The 23,686-nt window shown below is 38.4% G+C and overlaps 1 protein-coding gene across 11 annotated transcripts in view; it reads left to right on the top strand.

Annotated features, from left to right (window-relative positions):
- The window catches only part of Utrn (utrophin), a 509,106-nt gene that overhangs the window by 421,998 nt on the left and 63,422 nt on the right, over positions 1-23,686 (top strand). For all 11 annotated transcript variants that reach the window (XM_031380393.1, XM_031380398.1, XM_031380394.1 and 8 more), the window contains 4 exons: positions 918-979; positions 2,698-2,772; positions 11,338-11,539; positions 18,478-18,563. In XM_031380393.1, the coding sequence (XP_031236253.1) occupies positions 918-979; positions 2,698-2,772; positions 11,338-11,539; positions 18,478-18,563 (425 nt within the window). The remainder of the gene's footprint in view (positions 1-917; positions 980-2,697; positions 2,773-11,337; positions 11,540-18,477; positions 18,564-23,686) is intronic.

Below are 23,686 nucleotides of genomic sequence, written 5' to 3'. Positions count from 1 at the left end.
GAGAGAGGAAAGCTATCAGGCATGAACTAGGAAGGAAGAGAACGGGGTTAACAAACAGAGGAGGCTCAGCAGATAGCAGGACAAGCACAAGATGTTCAGATTTAGAGTCTCCATTTCTCTGGTCTTTAGAAGTTTGCTTAGGGCTTTTAAAGTGTGGTAACTCTTCAGAATGCAGCAACTCGTCACAGCCCTTCTGCTGTCAAAGCATTTGCTCGGGATGAAAAAACCGCCATTTGACTAACAAGATGGAGGTTGTTCCGGAGCCCACATTGATTTGGCCACACCCCACTCAGGGTCTGAGCATCCCTGGCAGTCACTCCTTCTGTCTGTGTTTCAGGCTGTAGTTGCAATTGTTTTTGTGATACAGAAGACAGAATTTTGTCTGCCTTTTCCTAATACAGTTACACAAACAAAATTGGTTATTCAGAGTGTTTTTGTATGTATATGTGTCTATGTGACATGCAAGTTTATGCATCTTCCCATGTATGTGGAAAATTGTGGGGGGGGAGGAGAGAGAGAGAGAGAGTTTATATGTACAAATATGGAGGTCACAGGCCCTTTATTCTTCTACACCTTATATATTTAGTCAGGGTACCTCACTTGAACCCAGAGCTCACCAAAGACTAGCTTGCTAGTTTGCTCCAGACATCCCTTGTCTCTCTCCACTGTACTTGCATTATAGATGAGCTTCCAAACCCACCCAGAATTCATAGAGTAAAGGGGTCTGAATTTTCATCCTCATACTTCTGTGGCAAACATTTTACTCCTGAAGCTATCTCCCCAGCCCCTATTCTTCATACCTTGAATAATTGAGCACTAGGTTTCTGAGTGATCCATAAGTGAGATTTTAGAAGACTGCAGCTTATATTGCATTTTGTAGTATGTTGTTTATACTTACATTTTTGCTTTCTCTGCAGCCATCAAACACAGACAACCTGTTGGGATCATCCTAAAATGACTGAACTCTTTCAATCCCTTGGTGAGTGTTGCTGTGTTTATGAATGGGCCTTGGTAAGTATTGTTGTATTTAGTACTGATGAATGGCCCTTCATAGCCAAGGACTGAATATTCATAAAAAGATATTCAGCTTCTCACCTTTTCTTCTTGTATGGATGAAAGAATCATGCTGTGGCTGTGCCACGACATGCTACAAGAGTCCTGAAATTTAAAGGCAGTTGAACTCTTAAGGTGAACACACAAAGCAAGACTGTGATTTGAAAGTGTAGCAGCCAAAAGAATTTTCCAGGAGAGACCTGATTGTTGTAGGTCTTGTCTCTGTCATATTGGCTCATCTTATAATTCAGTTCTGCACACTAAAGGAAAGGAGAACGTAGTAGCAATATAGTAACCTCAAATTTACTGATTTAAACCGTTTTGTTTTCTATATGGGAGATTTTTCTCCAGTTAGCTTACTTAATTTTTAAGTCATAAACTAAGCTTATTTTGACAGGAAAAAAGAGTTCTGTTTTTAGACTATCAGTAGGCAGTGACTTTTAGCTGATTGGTGAGATGGGCTTCATCAGGTTGACTGTGGTCACTAAAGTTTAGTCCTTGAGAAACTGAGGCGATGCTGAGGGAGGAGATAGCATCCTGTGCTCCACTCCTTCCCATTTTAAGACTGGGCACACACACTTTTTTTCTCTTTAAACACTAGGTTCCTTCAGGTACTCTCCCTTGGCAGTTGAGTCTGCGGAAGAACAGCAAGAGAAAAATCACTGCTTTGCTTCATTTAGAGACTGAGATGGGGGAAAAAAACAGGGATCTTTGAGTTTTCTTCCAACTCTGTTATTCTCTGCTAATCTATCTTTAGGGAACAGAGGAAGAGATTATAATATTCAGTGGTTCCAAGGTAGGAATGTTGATTATTTTCATAGATCTGGTTAAAATAACCAGATCTGTGAATGAATAGAAGAAGCAAATTGATCAGGGTAGACAGAGCGTAGAGGAACAGCCCCATGAGTACTGAGATGAGCTGGCAGATGATGGAAAACTAATGGTCCTAGGAAGCCCAATGACTCTGAAGGAGAAACCCTGCTAGCTGAGCAGGCTGGTCGTCCCCAGTTGTAGCGGTAGCTCCTTTTCCTCCATAAGGCAGAACTTTTCCCCATGCTCATGGCCTCCACGGGTGATGACTGGCACTCCTGCAGCACAAGACAGCCTATATAGAAAAGCAGTGGTTTGTGTTATGAAAGAGAAGTGGAAAGTATGAAAATGTTCTACTTCTGTATAGGTTTGATGAAGTCAGGTAGTCTGATTAGACTAAGAGATATTCTTCTGGTAAATAGAATAAAGGAGGAGCCAGCTTATGTGTCCAGGTTCTCCCCAACATCTACGCATATCATTCTTTTCCTCCAAGGGGAGAACATGGTATGTGACTTGTAGCTTCAAATGAGGATGGAAAAGGTCAGAGTGACCTCCATTTTATGGACTGGTTTTGGGAAAGAGGCGTCCAAGTTCTGTGATTTATTCCTGAAGAAGGATTTCTGTATAAGACTGTTTATGCAGTGTCTCCCAATATGGTATGAACAGTCATTTGATCATATTTATAGATTGATGTGAAATTTAAGAAGATTTTTTTTTTTATTGTGAACACACACATTTTTCTATGATCCAAAATAAGCAAATATGTTCATTCTTGGCATTCAGTATAAGTTAAATAATAAGCAGGCTTTTAACTTGTTCTCTCTTCCATTTCAGCTGATCTGAATAATGTACGTTTCTCTGCCTACCGCACAGCAATCAAAATTCGAAGGCTGCAAAAAGCATTATGTCGTGAGTTATCATACTGACTGAATCACCTTGTTTTGGGAGGATGACTTTGTTGTTATTAGTGTTAAGACAGAGACAAATGGAGAGGCTGGTGTATTTGCAGTCTGTCTGACTTCCAGTGCCCCTCATCAAGGAGTCAGCTGCATTTCTACTCATGCTTCATGATTGGTGCCATCAGTGTATACTGGCAAAACCAATGAGCAAGGCCACTCACATTCGCAGTACAGAATTAATCAAAATGCAGGAAAAGCACTTTTGGAAATTATACTGCCACCCAGTTTTAAAAGATTAAGCCATTGAATCAAAATAATAGGTTGTTACCTCATAAGTCCTTTTTGTCCACTTCAAACTGTTTGACTCAATACAATCATGAAAGAGAAATGTGATGCAGTCACATTGTTGATTTGTCTGGGAACTGAAACCATAAACATGATAGAAAATTCCATTTTCCCTTAAATATGACAGAAGTTATTTGTGTCATTAATGAATTTTTCCCTGTGGAGGGCATGTTCTAGGATGGTCATTTTAACCAAAGGTTCTTTTTATTCCAAGAATATGAAAAAGTAAGCGGACATGTTTATCCTTGTAAATAGAGTATTGATTTAGGCTTTCTGGATTCTACCATTGCTTGGATTATTGACCTGACCCAAGCAACATTTATAAGCCTTGCTAGATACTGTTATGCAAAGTAATATTTGTGTGTATTTTAAAGATTGGAAGATTTACAAAATTCCATATATGCTTGTTTTCCACTCTTTGTTAAGAGCTACGGACTGCCTGAGTAGCTCAGTGAAGTTTTGAAAACTACCCTCAGAAAAATGATACGTTAGGGTCAAAAATTGTGCTTCTTAAAAACAATCATGGGAGGGCTGATGAGTGTCGCATATGAAAGAAGTACTTGTTGCACATGACTAATGACTTCTGTTCCTTGGTCTCATGGTAGAAGGAGAGAATCGACTCCTGTAAATTGTCTTCTGACTTCCGTGTACTCACAGTTGCACACCACATGCCCTCACGCACGCACACACACACACACACACACACACACACTAAAGAAAATAAAATTTCAACAGCTAAATATACCTTATGGATCCATTTTAAGTTGGCTGGGTGAGCAGAGTTGAGCAAAGTTGTTCAATCACTTAGAGAAGATAGAGTCATGTAAAGTGTTAAATAAGAAAGACCTAAGTTCCTTTTGGATGAGAAGTCTAACAGGATGAGAAACAGCAATATATAAGCCACAGAAAGGATGGAGGAGGTTGACCTCAAGTCTTGCATTATCCCCACAGGCTCAAAGGTAGTCAGCAGGTTATAGTAATTGCAGCGTGTTCTAGAATGACCTATTCAAAACACAGGAGCCCTCATACTCTGGCTAGAGATCTGTGTATTGAATGGGAATGGGTAGGAGGCTGACTGTGAACAGAAGACAGGTCATCTATCTCCTCAGTGAGTCTGTAGTGATAATAGTTTTGAACCCGACATCCAGCTAGACGGTCTTTCCAGGCCTATTGGGTTATAAGATGAGGGCAGATGACCCAGACATGGGCTTTCCACTGGCCAAAGACTGTTCTGTAACATGGTGAACATGTTACCAATGTTCTGTTATACACCTGGGTAGAGAACCTTCTTTATGCACTTAGGTTATGCTTTCTTGCTTTCTCTTACTCCTGAAGGAAGATGTCTCTCTCTGGATCACGTTCCAACCTGAGAGGAGCAGAAGAGAGACTCCTCCTCCTCTGAGCTAAAAGATATTTTATAATGTACAGTGACCAATGCCCCCTGTTTGTGTAAGCTTAGATATCTTTAGGGATCTCTTGACAGCCACTGGCTTCTACCTTCCTGCTGCCTCTGGCCACCACAGGGCTCCAGGCTGGAGCCTCTAGACTACTTGTCTTGTTTATCTGTTTGATGAGATCAACTCCTTCCTCTCTCAGATTCTCTGTTTACTTGAAATGCCCTGGCTCATCTTCTGTAAGGCTGCCATCTTTTATTCCTTCCTAACGCTTTCTAGAATTTCCCTCTTCTACAATTTTCATGCTCATCCTACCTGTTTCTAACTTTCCCAGCACTTTTAGGATGGTATGAAACTGCTGTTTTTCACTTGTTTGCCTGGCATAATAGTTGTGTGTCAGGAGGTTGCCCTGTCTCTACACACAGTGGCTTTGAGGTCAAGATCACCTCTCGTTCTGTGCATGTCTGCACTCAGCATAGTGCTCTCTTGCCAGCCTAAAGAGAGAGCACAATTGTCTTTGTTCTGCCAATCGGCACTTATTTATTTGACTCCAAGAACACCCAGGAGATAGAGCAAGGCAAGAGACTCATTCCAACATGCAAGGGGCTCAGATTCAAAGGGGACAATGCAGGTGGACAGAACGTTCTTGCTTTCAGCAGATTGCCCTGCCCTTAGCATGCACGGCCCTTGGCCTGGCTGGTGTATGCCCTCTGTCTCCCTACTTCCTTTACTTTGCTCCCATCAGCTCAGATTGATGAGTGGCCTAGCAGAATACACCCAGTCTCTCCTGCCTAAAGGCTCTGGGTGCAGCTCTTCACATTTGTAATCTTCCCATGACCAGTGTGTGTTATCCCTTGGGTCTCAGGCTGCCAGCTGTGCTTTAATAGGATGGCTCCTCTTCCCTCACTCCTGGTAACTCCATCTAGTCTTTTCTTATGTGTTCTTTTTTTAAATGCATTTTTAAATGCATGTGTCTTAGGCACAAAGTCATATACATGGTCAGAATCATAACTCTTAATACTATTTTTCCATACTTCTTATCTGCCTTTGCAGAAGAATTTCATTTTCATGAGAAGGCAGTGTCTGTGCTGTGCTCTTACCTCCCTGAGCCCTCCTCTAGTTTCTGGTGCGGAGCTGGAGTCACGTAGGTCATCCTGAATAAGAGTTGAGTTTGAAGGTTGACATAGTTGTGTGCTAGAAGACATGTGAAAGATTTAGAGTCATGCTTCGTAGTAGTCAGTTTTATTTAAATCTGACTTACTCCAAACATGTTACTGTGCAGCAGCAAAACCTGAATGATCTAACCAGCAGTGTCAGCATGGCTGAGAAAGCTGGGAAACGAGGTGGGCAACAGTGAAGGGCAAAAGCAATTTGTATAGTTCGGTTTCATTTATATACAGTTCAGAGCCTTGCTGAACTAAACACTGTCCTATTTGTGGTACACACATGCTTTTAAGAACTGAAAGTAAATGCAAAGTTTAGAGATTACCCTCGTGATCATGATGGCATATAATTGCATATGATGTTAGCATGTTCATTTTCTTTGGTGTGCAACAGATTGTATATTCTTGTTTTCTTTAACACTCTATGCATTTAGTATATTACACACACACATATATCATTTTATATATATTACATATATAATATGATATAATATATATTATATATATGGTCCTTTAGTCAACATACAAATATATATGTAAAATATACATATATAATATACAAATATATAATATATAGACAATATATATACAAATTTATACACACACACATACACACACACATATATATATGTACATATATATATAAAACAACATATATATATATATATATATGTTGACTAAAAGACTTTTTGTAGCAGGCCATGGCAGAGAAGTAAGAAGAAACACTGGCTGAGATGGAGGCAGTCCCTTTTGTGTATAGAAGGCCAGTGTCCTTGCATCACGGCTATATTTACTCAACCATAAGAGCCATTTGGATTTAGGCATGTGGACATTAATCTGAGATAAGGACATAGGTGCTAGATGCATCCAATCAAATGCTTGGATACAGGTCAGAGAGTGCCAACCAGTGTATTATGGTGAATTAGCTTACTCAGTATTCAGAGGGTTCCCTAAATCCCATTTAGATTCCTTCAGGGTTCATTTAAAAATTTTCCTGAAATTTCTTATTTGGAGGTATTATTATTAACTATTATTAACATTACTTATCAAGACAGTATCTTACTATGCAGCCCAGATGTCCTGGAACTCACTATGTAGCCCAGGCTGGCCTTGACCTTGCATTCCTCCTGTTTATACTTCCCTAGTCTAGGAAAAGAGATGTTTGACAATGTGAAACCATTTCTAATTTCTTTAGTATTTTGATCTCCATGGTATTGTCTTTAAAGTTTGTCTGTCTAGAATTCGGAAGTATACAATCATTTTCTACTTTGAGACAGTCAAAAGCTATTACCAAGTAGAGGCTATATGTGCTAAATAGTATTTTAGCATGAAGACAAGAGAGAATAGAGTGGGTAGATGCTTCTTGCCAGAGATGACTAAGGTGGAGCCCACTGGAAGGAAAGATTTATAGGATTGTTTGATCGTGACTGGTTTGCAAAGGGATTAGTAGTTGGCGAATTGTAAAAGGACAAAGGATAGAAGGTCCCAGGACAGCTAAAGAATCTTAGACCAGATTTCAGAAGAAAGTAAGGTTTTGATTTGGAACACAGTAAGGTAGAAATTTCTGGAAGAGAATGGTTATAACTCTTGAGCAGGGGACCGAGTAATGGGAACTGGCTGGTGTTTACCAGGAGACAAGAGGCCAGAAAGGGAATCTGGAGTCATCTAAAGAGAGGCTGTGTGGTGAGATGTATGATGCATTATCCCTGCAGATTAAAACTCCAAGCCTGAAAGCTTGAGTGAGGAAGTGTTTCCCAGTGCCCGAGGAAGAGGACATGGGTGGGGGTGGGTGCTGAGAAGGGTGGAGCACACAGCTAAGACCTCAAGAGATGCCCAGAGCCCCAGGTCAGGTACTCAACAGTGTCCTGTTTTTATCAGTTCTACCCTCCCCCACAGGACAGGGCATGATGACGTTCTCTCTTTTTGACCCACTGTGCTTCATATGTGAGAATTTAGAAAAGTCTGTAACTTGCTTAGAAAACAAATTGCCTGTTTGTTCCATTTACTGCATGTATGACTGAGCTGTCATTTCTCTCCCTCTGAAGAGACAAAATCATAATTTCCTGTGATTTAAATGTAGTCTGTTCTTTAAAAGGTACCGAAATGTGACACACTTCAGGAAGATGCCTGCTTAGCTTAGGCGCTAAGTCAGAGTGTCAGAGTAAATCACTGAAAGTTGAAGACATGATCATTTGTGGGAGGTGGCAAATTACTGTCTGGGTCCCAGAGTGGATAACAAGGGAGGCTTTTCTGAACCGAGTGAAGGGTGGACTGATCCCAGAATGATGTTTTTGCAATTTGGTCTATTGTCCCTGTGTGTTTTGTGGCTGGCATAATTAGTGTTGGAATTCATAAATCTTAACATTCTGGCAGTAATTGAATATATTTCTTTGTATCTGTAGAGAACTGTGCTTCTCCATCTACTGGAGTAGGTCCCTTTGTCAGATACTATAGAAAGTAGATTTTGTGCTCCTGCTATCCTGAGGTTCAGAGTTGAAAATAACTTATAGTACCAAGAAATGGAACAAAACGATAATGAAAAATATAGATGATTCCCAGGTCACTTATTCTTGTTTTCTTGGCACTATTTCCAGCTCATGGAATGCTTATGCAAATTATTTTTATAAGCAGCATACATTTAGCAGTGATTTTGTTGACATCTAAAAGAATGTAGAAGAATTCTTACTCAGAGTTAATTATATCTCCTGCTTGAGTCTTTTTAAGACGTCTTCCCTGTTGAGTTATTGTAGAAGTTGTATTTGTCTATGTAATTTTAACATACTTCTACTGTAGTCAACTTGAAAAAAATATCATTTAAACAGCCGGCATAGACACAGTTCATAAATGTACTTAAAATGTAAAATTAGTGGTTAGTCACTAGCTACAAGTACACAGCCACAAAGGAAGCTGTTTCTTCACTGTGGCTAATTGTCAAACGATGTCATGGGGGTTGGGGATGGTTTATTTATCAGAGAAGAAAGAAGGAGTGGCTTAAATGCTTTAAGTCCCACTTAGATGTTTTTCAGTGCTTAAAAAAATTTAGAAAATGGAGATGAAGCAAACATTTTACATAATGGTCATTTCCGTGAGCAAACTTTAAGTTAGGGCCAGCCTGCCATCTCCCGTGCCTGGATGTGGAGAATTGGGTCATTTCCACATTCAGTAAGTGTATAGTCCTTTGATGGTCTGCTTGGTTTTGTTGGTAGCTTACTAAGGAGTAAATGAAAATTAACTGTAAAGAACAATCTTTTTTAGGGGATGGGACCTTTGTGTGTCCCACCCCCTAAAATTTTGTGTGCTGCCTCAGTAAGACCACAGCCCACTATGTGTCACACTTGACATTAGCTGCCATCTCTTTTCTCTAGTGGAATCCTAGAGTAACTTGAATTTCTATCTTTTCTAAAGCAATCTCTCTTCCTGGAAGATACTGCTTTTGAATACCTCCCCCTTCCTTGCTTTCCTGGATCTCTTATATCTCATCTATCTTATCTTTCAAGGACTATTTCAAAATTTCCCTTCTGGAGAATCTTTTCAAGCTGTCCTTTGGCCACGTATTCCTAATCCAAACATTTACAATCTGAATACCACAGTATCAGAAGCTTGTGGTTTGCTGAATTGCATGCCTAACCTTGGCTGATAAATCACAGTAGAAATGCAGTCACATTAAAAATACTTTGTCAGGGGCTAGAGAGATGACTCAGCAAAGTGCTTACTGCTCTTTTGGAAGAACAGGGTTCGGTTCCCAGCACCCAAATCAGGTGACTCACTGATTACTCGGCTCCAAACCTTCAAGGGCATCCACAGTCACATGGCATACAGATACACACACAGTCACATGGCATACAGATACACACACACACAGTCACATGGCATACAGATACACACACACAATCACATGGCATACAGATACACACAGTCACATGGCATACAGATACACACGCACACAGTCACATGGCATACAGATACACACACAGTCACATGGCATACAGATACACACGCACACAGTCACATGGCATACAGATACACACAGACACAGTCACATGGCATACAGATACTCACAGACACAGTCAGTCACATGGCATACAGATACACATGCACACAGTCACATGGCATACAGATACACACAGACACAGTCACATGGCATACAGATACACATGCACACAGTCACATGGCATACAGATACACACACACACAGTCACATGGCATACAGATACACACACACACAGTCACATGCATACAGATACACACAGACACAGAAATAAGCATCATTCTTTCAAAATACTTTATCAGCATACTTTAGAGCTACATACATAAGGTATATATGAAACATAAATCACATTTGTGTTAGACTTGAGTCCCATCTACAACAGCTGCATAAAATAGCTGAGTTTATGCAAATGTTGCAAAGCCACCACAAAGGTAGAAGGTAAAGAAAATGAAAATGCAAAATGCTTCCCTTACAGCATTTCCAACCATGAGTTCGTAGCCTGTGTCTGCTCTCACAGAGCTTTGTCCATTCTTCTCTCAGGTGTTTTCCTTCTTCCTGTTGGTAGTGTAGCCAGAGTGCTTCTTAAGAAAGAGTTCCTTGCATACCCTACATGCTCTAGCCCTGACCTTACCTTCCATCCGTGTTTTATATATGAAGAGTAAAGACTGAAACGAATAAATATGTGAAGGCCAGTGATCTGTGAACCAGTAGGAATCCATCTTAGCTACAGATTGTCTGAAAGGCTTGATTTTGGCCAGTTCTTATTTTTCAGAATAATTCAGATTTGACTCTTTTCAGGTGGTAGAGAACTATTATTTTTCTATGAAATCTTGTTCTTTTATTTGTTTGCTTCATTTTTCTAAAAAACTATCTCCAGTGACCTTTTAATGCCATTATATTCATTTTTTAAATACTCTAAAAGAATGGTTAGCTTGGCAGTGGTATGGAGAATAAATGGTAGATATGCCATAATTATATAATTATAGGTTATAATTAGAACTAGGATTCTGGTGTCTATTGTTGTGACGATAGATAACAAAACTTGCTTTACATTTCAAAGAGTTAGAATAAAGGATTCTTGAATGCTTTCCCTACACACATGATAAATGTTTGAGGAGATGATGGATTACCCACATTTAAACATCACATGGTGTAGATATCTGTTGAAATCACAGAGTTCCTCATCAATATTCACAACTTTGGTGTTTCTATGAGAATCACTTAAGAATAACTTTAGAGAATTTAAAAAGTAATTAGGAAGTGGCGAAGAGACTGTTGGCGAGCTAACTTGAGGTGACATGAGGTAACATGAGGTGACCACTGTTGTTACTTGGGATATCCTAATGTTTGGAATAAATCTGGAGACTATTCATTTCCGTATTGAAAAACACAGAAAGTCTATCAACAAGGATGCCAAAAACTAAGAAAAACTCAAAGATCAAAAATTGGTAAAAGATCCAAAAGCTACAGTGTTTAAATGGAAAGGCACAAAGGTGTAGAGAATACATTGGATCGGAGAGAACGGAAATGTTGTTTATTGCATTAACAGCTGAAGTTAACTGGGAAGGATCAGTTCATGAGTTGAACAGTCAAGCTAAAAGCTGGAGAATAGAATTTCTGGGTTTCATTGTATTTAGGTAAGGTGATGGATGCCTCTCTCTAATTCTTTCTCCTCATCTGATTAGTGGATCTCTTAGAGCTGAATACAACGAATGAAGTTTTCAAGCAGCACAAACTGAACCAAAATGATCAGCTCCTGAGTGTCCCAGATGTCATCAACTGTCTAACCACCACTTATGATGGTCTTGAACAGCTGCACAAGGACTTGGTCAATGTTCCACTCTGCGTAGATATGTGTCTCAACTGGCTACTCAATGTATATGACACGTAAGTTTGTAATTTGTCCTTTAAATGATCATAAGTGAGTGAAGCACATTGATAATAAATTTGACAGTATCATTGCCGCCCTTCTCCTCCTCCTCCTCCTCCTCCTCCTCCTTCCTCACCCTCATTAATGGGTGATACTAAAGTTTTAACTCAGGAACAAGTTTGCACATGGAGGCAAACAACTTACCATTGTGCTACTCTCAGACCCTAATGTGATTTCTTTAGAAAGATGTTTTCATAATCCTTTGCCCAGTGAAAAGATTTATTTTAATTGTTTAAAGAAACTGATTTTCTAAGTCCTTCACCTCCCAACAATAGGATAAGAGGGAACATACAATTGGTTTTTTGTTTTGTTTTGTTTTGTGACTTTGTTAATCAGTGAAGGTTAGGGAGGTAGCATTCTCTGTCAGGAAGCAGCTAGGGAAACCTGAGCTGCCTGCTTTCTTTCTCTTTGTCCTTTACTATCTTAGATTATTATTTTTCAACAGGAAAACAAAAGCTGACATTCACTGTGAGTTAAAATGATTTTTAGCATATAAGAATCTCTATAACTTTGTAAGGAGGTGGTTTGAGTGTAATTTGGGCAGCAATGAATAAAACTTGATTTGTCTTGAAATAATTGCCATTGTGGTTATGTTTTTATAAGGTGGTCTTGCCTTAATAATTGATGCTATAGGACACTAGCATGTGTACTTGAACTGTTTCTCACTGTCTATAAAGAGCACCTTAACTTCCAGCCCAGCCCAGCACATCCTGCATGTCTGTGATCCTTTTGATTTTGACAATGTATTTGTATACTAATCAGTTATTAAAAGACTTGCTGTGAGCTGACAGTTCAGAAATGTTGGGAATTATTCATTCTCTGGTAGGGGGTTGAAGTATGCAAAACTGAAAGAGGAAAATGAAGATTTGCTCTTCTCTAGAATCTCAAAAGTTAGTTCTCATTAAGTAGCTACGTGAAGATTTGTATTTGTCAGCCTTTGATTTGAAGACAAAGAAGGTGATAATTCATAAATCAAAGAATATAGATGATAGTTCATAAATATACATATTCAGTTGCTGATTGATTCTGTGTAAGAAATAAATAATGATGATAATAGACATGATTTATCTATAATTTTGTTTACTTTTTTTCATTAGGAAAAGAAGCCCTTTATTTTTCAATAGTAACAAATATCAATAAGTCTTTTTCAAAAAATAAAAAGGTAGCCGTGTACTTGAGAATGAGGATCAGTTGCCAGAAAGAAAAGAGGATTTACTGTAATACATTGCTGCCTGGTGTCTTTTATGTTGCTTTTTAATACAAAGTTGTAATTCTTCTTGGGTACAATATTAATTTTAGCATAAGTATCTCATTAATTTGCTCATCACTGTTTTAAAGCCTCAAAGGACATCTTTTCTACAATAAATTCACCACAAATAGCTCGTTATTTCAGTGTTTTCTGTGCAGTAGCCTGTAACATGGATTCCCATCTTAGAAATAAAGCTAAATGAGAACATCTGGGGACTTCATCTGACCCTATGAAATAGCAGAGAGAAGTTTATGGAGAGCACTCTTCCCCCGAGCAGGGTCCCACTTTGACAATTTTAGATTTCTAGGTTGCTGAGACAAAACCTAATAGACTAGGTTGCTTAAACATCATCTCACATCTATAAACGCTGAAATCCTGAGCTCATGGTGATGGTGGGATTGACCGCTGTGTTGTTTTCTCCAGAAGCAATCCCTTGACTCTTCAGTTTCTCTCTTCTTTTGTAATCAACCTGCTCTTTTTTCCTACAAGTACACCAGGCATTCTGGGCTAGGGTCTCCCCTTCCAACCTCATTTTTTTTTTTTGTTGTTTTTGTTTTTGTTTTCGAGACAGGGTTTCTCTGTGTAGTCCTGGCTGTCCTGGAACTTACTCTGTAGACCAGGCTGGCCTCGAACTCAGAAATCCACCTGCCTCTGCCTCCCAAGTGCTGGTATTAAAGATGTGTGCCACCACCACCAGGCTCCAACCTCATTTTAACTGATTCTTTAAAGATGCTGTTGGCATAACAAGCAGTGTTCTACAATACAAAGAATTAGGACTTCCATGTGCGAATGCCAGAGGAACACAGTTAAGCTCAGAATATATGCAGAAGCTGTTTCTATTCTAGAATGAGGAAGCAGTGGCTCTTTGTTAGGACCTAACCAGTGTGCAAAATGTTATGATTCATTTTCTGGGAGTTAAATGTTGGCACAATCCCATTTCTGACTGCCAGATGTGAACACATAGAAATACTACATGGAAATATATATACATATGCATATATATATATATATATATATATATACAGATACATGTATATATATGTACATGTATACATGTATACAGATACATGTATATATATGTGTATATATATATATATATATATATATATATATAACTAGAAAAACAATACCTTGAAATGTGTCATTGTTTCATTTTCATGGATTAAAAAAAATCCTGCAAAACTTATTTCCCCTCTATGCCAGTGAAACATATCAATCACCCTCCTGGGTCAGATGGGTTCCCTTCGGTCTCACTTTCTATCTTGGAATAAATGAATTAAGCTAAGGAAAAGTCAGTTACTCTGTAGGCCGTAATCGCTGATGTCCAGCGTTGGCTGCCTGAGTTTCTCTATTGCATATGGCTCATTCTGAGCAATGGCTGTTAACTCTGTTTCAAGCAATGCTCTTGAGTGAATCTGATCAACCATAATTTACTCCATTCAGCATAGGGATCCTGGATATTACAGGACCTTCAGAAGGCTTTGAACTTAAAAATGATTCCTGTGTTCAGCTAACTTTTTAAAAAGTTTTATGTGACAGAGTTATAGTTCTTTAAGAGAATGTTGTAACATAGATTTACTTTAAGCACAGGCATTGGGGGAGAGAAAGAGGTTCTTAGGAAATGGACAGTGAATACCCACGAGAAGAGCAGACTTCTTGAAAGAGTTACATTGATTTACCTATCCATTCACCCATCCATTAATTAACTCATTCATTGTTTGGGTTTCTATTGTTGAGACACAACACAACACGACAACCAAGGCAAGTCTTATTAAGGCAAACATTTAATTGGAACTAGCTTACTGTTTCTGAGGTTCAGTCCATTATCATCATGGCTGAGTCCAGGTGGAAGGACGGAGAGTTCTACATCTTGATCTGAAGGCAGCCAGGAGACTGTATGTCTTTCACTGGGCAGAGCTTAAACATATATATCACCTCAAAGCCCTGCCTTCACAGTGACACACCTTCAATAAGGTTACACCTCCTAATAGTGCCACTTCCCATGGGCCAAGCATATTCAAACCACCACACAACACTATTGTAAGTAGCTGATGAAATCAAGTCACACAGCAGCAGGTAAATTTTGGATAAGTCATTTGAGAGGTTTTAGCTCGTGACTGACTTGCCCCTGGCTGTAGGTGAGATAGCATAACATGGTGGGAATGCTATTGGAGCAAAACTGTCATCAGATGACCAAGAAGTGCAAGAAAGAGAAGACATTCCTGTTTTCTCCTTGGAGGGCTTGCCTCTCAGAGGTCATCTAATAGACCCTGGCTCTTAAAGTTTCTCCTGCATCCAAAGAGCACCACCACATTGAAGACTGAGCTGTTAACACATGGTCCTCAGGAACCTTATCAAATGTATAAATATGTATAAAACTATATCATTGTTATGTATTTTCAACTCCTTGATTAATTGCCTTATGATACAACAAAAACAGACCTTCTCAACTTCAACTTGAAATAATGAGTCATATAGATAGAGGAGATCAAAGAATTCTAATACACATATGACTTAGAGATGAGATATGATCTTTCCATTTTGCCCTCTATGTAACTGATTGAAAAACCAAAACACTGAGATGCCAGAGTTTATCTGTAACCACCTGTTACAAATTAATCATAGTAGATTTTATTTTTCTAGTTGCATGGATAGTCTTATCATATTGCTATAGCTTAGCCATCATACTTTATAAAATCAACTAAACTTTCGAGTTCTAACATATACCCAGCTCCATCTCATATTTTCAGTTTGGTGCCCTGGTTGCTACGTTACTTGGCAACCACTTAACTTTGGCATCTCAGTATCTGGAAAATTTAGGTAAAAATATCTGCACAACTTACCACATGGAAGGTGAATGTGAAGGGCAAATAAGCTAATATATGTAGAAAGGGGCTTTATAAACTGTAGCAATCAAATTGATTCCATTTATGAATTCACAGCCTCACTCGATCTTCATCTTGCCAGGTTCAAAAGTCTTAATTTCACAATCTTCCTTCGAGATTTAATGGAAATTCAAACCATCTAAATCATGCTTCAGAGCAATAGTCTGGAACACTTGGTTCAAACATTTTTTTTTTCTCTATAGAGAATATTAGCTTCATTTGTTATAGTAAGTCATATTTCCCCTCTACCCTGAGATGAATATAATTTTGAAGGTACTTAACTTCACAGTTAAACTAATTTCAGAAGTCACTTACAAAAACTGTCCTGGGAATTGAATACTTAGCTATTGGGCTAGATCTCTCACTTACACATCTTATTAGCTCTCAGATACATCTCCAATTAGATATCCTACTTGACATCAAAACAGTCAAGAATGGCCCCATGTATGCACAGATTAATCAGCCCCTGAGCCTGCGTATAAATGCTCACCACACCCTACATTTTGGAGGGAGTGTGTTTACACCCACGCCTGTGTTCTCTTACTCAGGCTTTTGCTATGATATCTCATGTCTGATTGTAATCTTCTCTTTCTTACAGGGAGGAGGACAGTACTAGGGATTAACTAGGGATAGCCCACTCCATGTGGGAGAAGCACTCTGACACTGAGCTCCAACTGCAGGCCTTGAGTTTGAATTTCTTTATTAACAGAGAGAGGTTGGGAACTACTTAAGTGCCCTCTCTAAAACCTACCAACCACGGTCATCTTGTATTTGTTTTTTCATTTCCACACATAAGGGTTGATACTGTGTTTTCTGTAGTCATTCTTTTGTCTTACTTCCCTAGCTAGTATGTGAGGTTATTGAGTAAGAATCAAGTTCTTTACTTTTTCTTGTTCCTGAAGTTCACAGAACAATTCTGAGATCTTAGATTACAGTAAGCCTTTAGAGCTGATGGTGGTGGACTAGGTAGATGATTGACATTTTCAATTGTCTTCCTGATGATGTATCTCTCCTGTTTTCCCACTAGACCTGGAGGTCAGCTCTACTGGCACCCTTCGTATCCTTTAAAGAACTGCTTTGTTTTTACCCGCATTCTTGCACCAACCCCTTAGCACATTCATTCATTAACTTTTATTATTTTCTAAAAGTAAATTGTCTGTGTTCAGAGGATAAACACTTTCCAGCTCTTAAAGAGAATAAATACTATTTCCTGTGATAATTTGGAAAACCTTAAAAATATTTATTAAGTAGAAACATGATTTGAGGTATGGCTCAGTTTATTTGAAACTGGCTGGTATTTCTTATCACTAGGCTAGGCTAGAACTTATAATTTATCTGCCTGTTGAATGGTCAGAGTCCAGGCATTGTTACCACACTTAGCCATAATTTAAGCCTGCTTTCCTTTTTTTGCAAGCAGAGTGCAAGGACTCAAAGTCCACCTTCAATAACATCCCTCCTCCAGCAAGGACATACCTCCTAAACCTACCCAAGACAGCACCAAAACCAGGGACATAGCTCAAAAACTAGCATTACTCATTCACACAACTACACTGTCTTATGTGCCCATATAATAAGTGAACATTTGCTCATGTGTTTTAAGTGTTGGATATGTGTGCCTTAAATCTAAGAAATTTCAGAGAATAAGCCAAAGCTGAAAGGGGATGAAGATTATGAAACAATAAATATAGTGATAAGACTTTTTCCTGAAGCCGGGCAGTGGTGGCACATGCCTTTAATCCCAGCATTTGGGAGGCAGAGACAGGCAAATTTCTGAGTTCAAGGCCAGCCTAGTCTACAGAGTGAGTTCTAGGATAGCCAGTGCATATAGAGAAACCCTGTCTCAAAAAACAAAAAAACAAAAACAAATGAACAAAAAAGGATCCTATCCTGGGTTGTGTGTTGTTCCACTGGAAAGATCATGTCCTGTTAATTTTAATTTTATGGTGCTTTTCCCCATCTCAGTGCTAGTTTAACAGCTTAATACTTTGATAGACATTTGGAATAATGACACACACGTACACACACACACACACACACACACACACACACACACACACACATATCCAATTCTTAAGTGAAATTGAAATGTTGTCTCACTGGCTTAGTGTGAAAGTATTTCCTAGAGCTGATTAATTAATACATCCCATTTTTAATTACAATTTCATGCTTCTCCTAATACAGATATCACACCACCCTATTTGAAACCATTCACTATTAAAATTGCAATAGTAATTTATAGGCTACATTGGCAGAGATGAAAGTGAATGATGATAGCAAGTTATAAAGTTTCATAAGCACTGAGTCTTCAACATATAGTTTTCTGCATTTTTTTTTTATGTTTACGTTTTAATTTATCAGTATTCTCTTGTTATGTAAAGGTGCACTCATACTTTGTATAGCATGCTTGTATACTTTGTGTAGCTTTGACATGTATTTTGATTTTACATTGATAACCAACAGATTTCATTTGTAGCATTTCTTAAAATGAAATCTATTTGGTGTTATGATTGTTGTTATATTCCTTTCATGTGTTCTTGGTCTGTGTTATATGTAAAAAGACTTCAGTGTATTTTTCTGGACTTGTTCAAAGACATTGAACTGTCATGAGGTTGTGATGTTGGTTTAGCAGTAATTGTTAAAACCAAGTAAAAAAGTTATATCTTTAACTCACATTTATCATGCAGTGGCTAACTCTCAAGAAAATGGCATTCAACATACTGTATACAGTTTTAAATGCATATAACCCATCTTATAATTTCAGGGGCCGGACTGGAAAAATTAGGGTACAGAGTCTGAAGATTGGATTGATGTCTCTCTCCAAAGGCCTCTTAGAAGAAAAATACAGATGTATGTAAGACCATTAGTGCTTCTAATGATAATCTAAATTTACTGGACACTGATTTTATGTAATTTGCTGTAATGCTAGCTTCCATTTTGGAGATCCTTACTATGTGTACCAGTTTGGACAAAGATGACAATGTGAAGAGAATTTGTATGATTTGAAAAGCTGACTTCAGGGCCAGGGTGAGGTGCACTGATACAGTAAGAACTAAGCACAGATATGCATCCATTTAAATATTAGAATATTCTAGTAGATATTACAATTCCCATTTTTTGAGGTGAGCAAAATATTTTAATGCTAAAATAGGTCAAGAATCTAATCAGAAGCTCTGTGACCCATTAAAATGTTGGTGTTGAACTAGAAGCAACTTTGGGGTGGGGGCTACCATGTGCACTTTTTTAAATCCACTGTTCATAGATATATGAGTATTATATCTGTAGACCCAACATTTTTTGATTCCACAACCCCTTTTTCTTTTCTCTTAAAAAATTATCTCATTTCTCTGTTTATTGTAGCGAGTAGTTTTTGCTACTCCACGTTAAGCTCCAGGTAGACCACACTACTAGCTCTAACCCAGATTCCCTTGCATCCACGGATAGAAAAATAACACACAGGCTGGGCGATGGTGGTGCATGCTTTTAATCCCAGCACTTGGGAGGCAGAGGAAGGTGGATTTCTGAGTTCTAGGTCAGCCTGGTCTACAGAGTGAGTTCCAGGACAGCCAAGACTACACAGAGAAACCCTGTCTCAAAAAAAAAAAAAAAAAAAAAAAAAAGAAGAAAGAAAGAAAGAAAAAAAGAAAAAAGAAAAACAACACACATACTCTCCAGTTGATCTTAAACTGCTTTTGCTAACTCAATGACTGCAACTGAAAACTCACATTGCTGGTTGGCTTTATCGCCTGCCACTACTGCCTCTTTCTTCTTCCCCAGATTCTCCCTGTGTCCTCCTGGGCATCACTAAGTGTTCCACCCTACCCTCAATCATTGGTCCCTGGTATCTTTATTGATCAATCAAGAACCACTTGAGGAATAGGACCTTAGCATTAAACCCACTTCCTACCATTTATGTTTAATGCAAAAAAAGAAAAAAAGAAAAGAAAAAAGTAAGAGGCACTAAAAGTTTTATTACCATTTGTTCTAAATAGTGTTATTTTGTAATTTGGACATTATAAAATGATAGATGCTTTTAACTTTTATTTCCAGTTATTTAAGTAAACCATTGGTGCCTCGTTAGCTATCGATTACTGAACAATGTCTTGGCATGCTCAAGAGAGGGAACTGTATTTATATCTCTCCCACTTAGTGACCAAGTGTCATTAGATGGGTATCTTGATCCCCTTGAGTATTTCTAGCCAAAATTAATGTTACTCTATTTCCTGGTACACTGAGCTGCACACCAGAGAGTAAGATATGAGACCAACAGTTGTACCATTGGGAGGAAGTTGAGGTAATATATTACAAGTTGTCAAAAATAGCAGTGGTCAAGTAAATGATCACCATCTCCATGTGTCTCCAAACTTATCACCATGGTGACAACATGTTTAGTTTCATTTGTCTATAAAAAAAATGTAACTTCATGCTGCCAAGCCCATTTGTAGATGATTCTGTGCAGATAAGTCTGCATTTGGAGGAGAGAGTGGAGAATAATTTTTGAATAGGAAGACATCAGAAGAGAAAAGATGGGTACAAGGAGTAGTAGTATGAGGGTCTATTAATAGCTCAGTGGTCCATTACATGCTAAGCAATGTCCTTGCTCCTATCCCCAGAATCAAGAAAAAAATTTCCCCCAAATGAAGGTATTTGATCATTGTTCTTATAACCTAACTAAATTGTGTTTCTTCTAAAAGCATTCAACATCATGAATTTTGGGAATTACTCTTAGATTGTTTGACTTAAGTGTCAAGCCTAGAACCCAAAGGCATGATTTTCTTACAGAAGTTAACAAGAATGTTCAGGAAAGACTTACGGATTTGTACAGAGCGTAAGCTGATTGTAGAACCAGGAGTTAAGGATACTTAAGGGTGTCTAAGCCTTGCAAGCCATGTGGAGGGAAGGGAAGAAGCCGTATACAAGCCTTACATAAAGTTTTGTCTATGGCCCTTTGTCTAGAACTTCAGGACTCTTCACCATTATCAGGAAAAGATATTTCCAAGGCTAAGGACTTTCCATTTCTAAACTGATTAGGAAAGGAAAGAATTTCTGAAAAATCAGTGTTCCAAAATTAGGAAAAGATTTTCTTACTAATCATCTGTGATTCGGGGTTTTTCATATGCTCCCAAAAGACTTGGGGTTTTAAAAGTAACAGTTACATCATAGTGCTGAATGGACTCTAAAATGAATGCAAATTCAAGCTCAAGATTTGCATTTTCTGCAAAACAGCATTAAGTGCTCACATTTGGGCAAGGAAGCAGAGGCCCCTGCATTGCAAGTTTCTACTAGTCTATATAACTCATGACGGATGTCACTTCAGGACATAATTAAATAAGAAATCTCTTGGGTTAAATCTTTGATCTAAATCTTTACTTCAATATTGAGGCCCTGGAAATGTCCCAAGGTTCAGTTTTGCTTCTTATATTGAAATCTTGAGCAACTCTGTTGCCACCTTTGATTTTCCCAGTGTTGTGGGAACATCTCTTCATTTTTATTTTCTTTGTTAAAATTAATATTCAAAACAAATTGCTCATTAGCCTCAGTGGCAGGAAACCTCCATATGAAAAACATTTTGCAGTGGCTGATATTAGAGTCTTTAACCTACTTGTGCCTATTATTTGTGACTTAGTGAGAATGGTTTTGGAGTGGTTTCTGACATTCCATGTGCCTTCCTGCAAATGGCCAGAGGCTTGCTGGCATCAGCAGAAGCACAGTCAGCAAGCATCTTTTGGAGAGCCCCTTGGATCTCCTCTGGGTTGATTTTTTTTTTTCAAGTTTGTCTCTTAGTTGTTTCTTTTTTTTTTTAAAGATTTATTTATTATTTATTTATTATAAGTATACTGTAGCTGTCTTCAGATGCACCAGAAGAGGGTGTCAGATCTCATTACAGATGGTTGTGAGCCACCATGTGGTTGCTGGGATTTGAACTCATGACTTTTGGAAGAGCAGTCAGTGCTCTTACCAGCTGAGCCATCTCACCAGCCCTCTTAGTTGTTTCTTTTCCTCTCTCTCTCTCTCTCTCCCTCTCCCTCTCCCTCTCCCTCTCTCTCTCTCTCTCTCTCTCTCTCTCTCTCTCTCTTGCTTTCTCTCTCTCCCTCCCTCCCTCCCTCCCTCCTCTCTCTTTCTTATTTTATTTACTTACATACATTTATTTACATTCAAATGCTATCCTTCTTCCCAGTTCCCCCTCCACAAACCATCTATTTCATTACCACCCCCTGCTTCTATGAGGGTATTCCTCCACCCACCCACTACTACCTCACACCCTAGCATTCCCCTTCACTGGGGCATCTAGCCTCCACAGGACCAAGGGCTTCCCCTCCCACTGATGCTAGAAAAGGGACTCCTCTGCTACATATGTGGCTGGAGCCATGTGTCCCTCCATATGTACTCTTTGGTCAGTGATTTAGTCCCTGGAAGCTCTGGGAGAGGGAGGTCTGGTTGGTTGATACTGTTGTTCTTCCTATGGGGTTGCAATCCCCTTCAGCTCTTTCAGTCCTTCTCCTAACTCCTCCTTTGAGGTCCCTGTGTTCAGTCCAATGGTTGGCTGTGAGCATCCACCTCTGTATTGGCCAGGCTCTGGCAGAGCCTCTCAATTGAAAATGTGTTGTGGCCCATTCTACACATCTTCCACATACTGCCTCTTGTGTCTGACTATAGCAATAAGTAGGTAGTACTTGGTGTCATTTTTTTTCTCTATGCACTATACACTTTTTCTTTATGAGCGTCTTTATGAGCGTTTTTTAGGAGCGTTGGGCAGAATTGATGCTCTTAAAAATGTGCACCTCTCTGTAAAGATCATTACACACCCACATAGATGCACAAGAAGCATCTTGATAAGAATTCTGGACCAGTGTTTTGGGGGATATGATAGCCTTTTTTTTTTAAATAACAAAACAAGTGGAGCGCTAAACAAATCTAAATGATAATAGTAATTAATTTTATCTCAGATGAATTTGCTTCCCCTGCTTGTGCTTATGTAATTAAAACTGTACTTCATGATAATTACTGTGTCGATATCACTCAGAATGCTTCAGTTTGGAACTTCACTGTTGACACTGTTAGAACTAGCATCCTTCCCCTTTGACAGGAGGAGAATGACATTATATCTGTGTATTGGATATTATTTGAAAATGGTTTAGGAGCACATCTTTAGTATTTACACCTCTTCTTGTTAGCATCACATGATGAACATTTAAGTAGTATATCTTTTGAACCGTTACAATTCGTCAGTGCCTCCCAAATGTGTCGAGAATTTTTTTTTTTAAATTAGATGTGTCTCCATGCAGAAAAAGTAACTTCCTTTACTACATTAGCTTCTTCATTGAGAATCTTCTATTAATTATAACCCTCAAAATGTTATCCATAATAGGTCAAAGATAAATATACTGGGAAAAGGAGATTTAATGTTGTTGACTTAAGAATATTAGAAAACAAAGCAGTGTTTGCTTTGCTTATGCATGGAAAAGCCAAAGAAAGGCAAAGGTTATAAACATTTTTATGTCTTAAAATTGAAAGAGAAAAATGTTTCATTACAGAAGATAAAACAAAAATAACTTATTAAGTTCCTAAAATGAAAAACTAAACCTTCTTATATTTCTGGCATTTATAATACAAAGGCGATATAAACATAAACATACCTAAAAGAAGATGAAATGTTCATGCATAGAATATTGAATTTGTGAGTGAACAAAAAAGTTGATAAATCAATTGTAAATTTGAAGCTATACTTTATAACTATCTGCTTTAGTAAATCATAAGGGAACCCTTGTTTTGCATCGTGCTCTTTCTAGGGAATATCTTAGACTATAAAATTAACCAATGTGTATTTATTTGTAGTTCTTAAAACAGTAATTTTCTATTATATGACCAGATTTTATGTAATAATCTATAGCAAAAGATTATTCTAAGACGTGGTTCTGATTACAGATGGCAGATTAAGAGCCTTAGTACTAAAGAGACACCTGATCTAGAAC

This window comes from Mastomys coucha, unplaced genomic scaffold (assembly GCF_008632895.1).
Source record: "Mastomys coucha isolate ucsf_1 unplaced genomic scaffold, UCSF_Mcou_1 pScaffold2, whole genome shotgun sequence".
Taxonomy (NCBI): domain Eukaryota; kingdom Metazoa; phylum Chordata; class Mammalia; order Rodentia; family Muridae; genus Mastomys; species Mastomys coucha.
The sequence above is the reverse complement of the archived record's forward strand: the minus strand, read 5'-3'. Positions and strand labels throughout refer to the sequence as shown.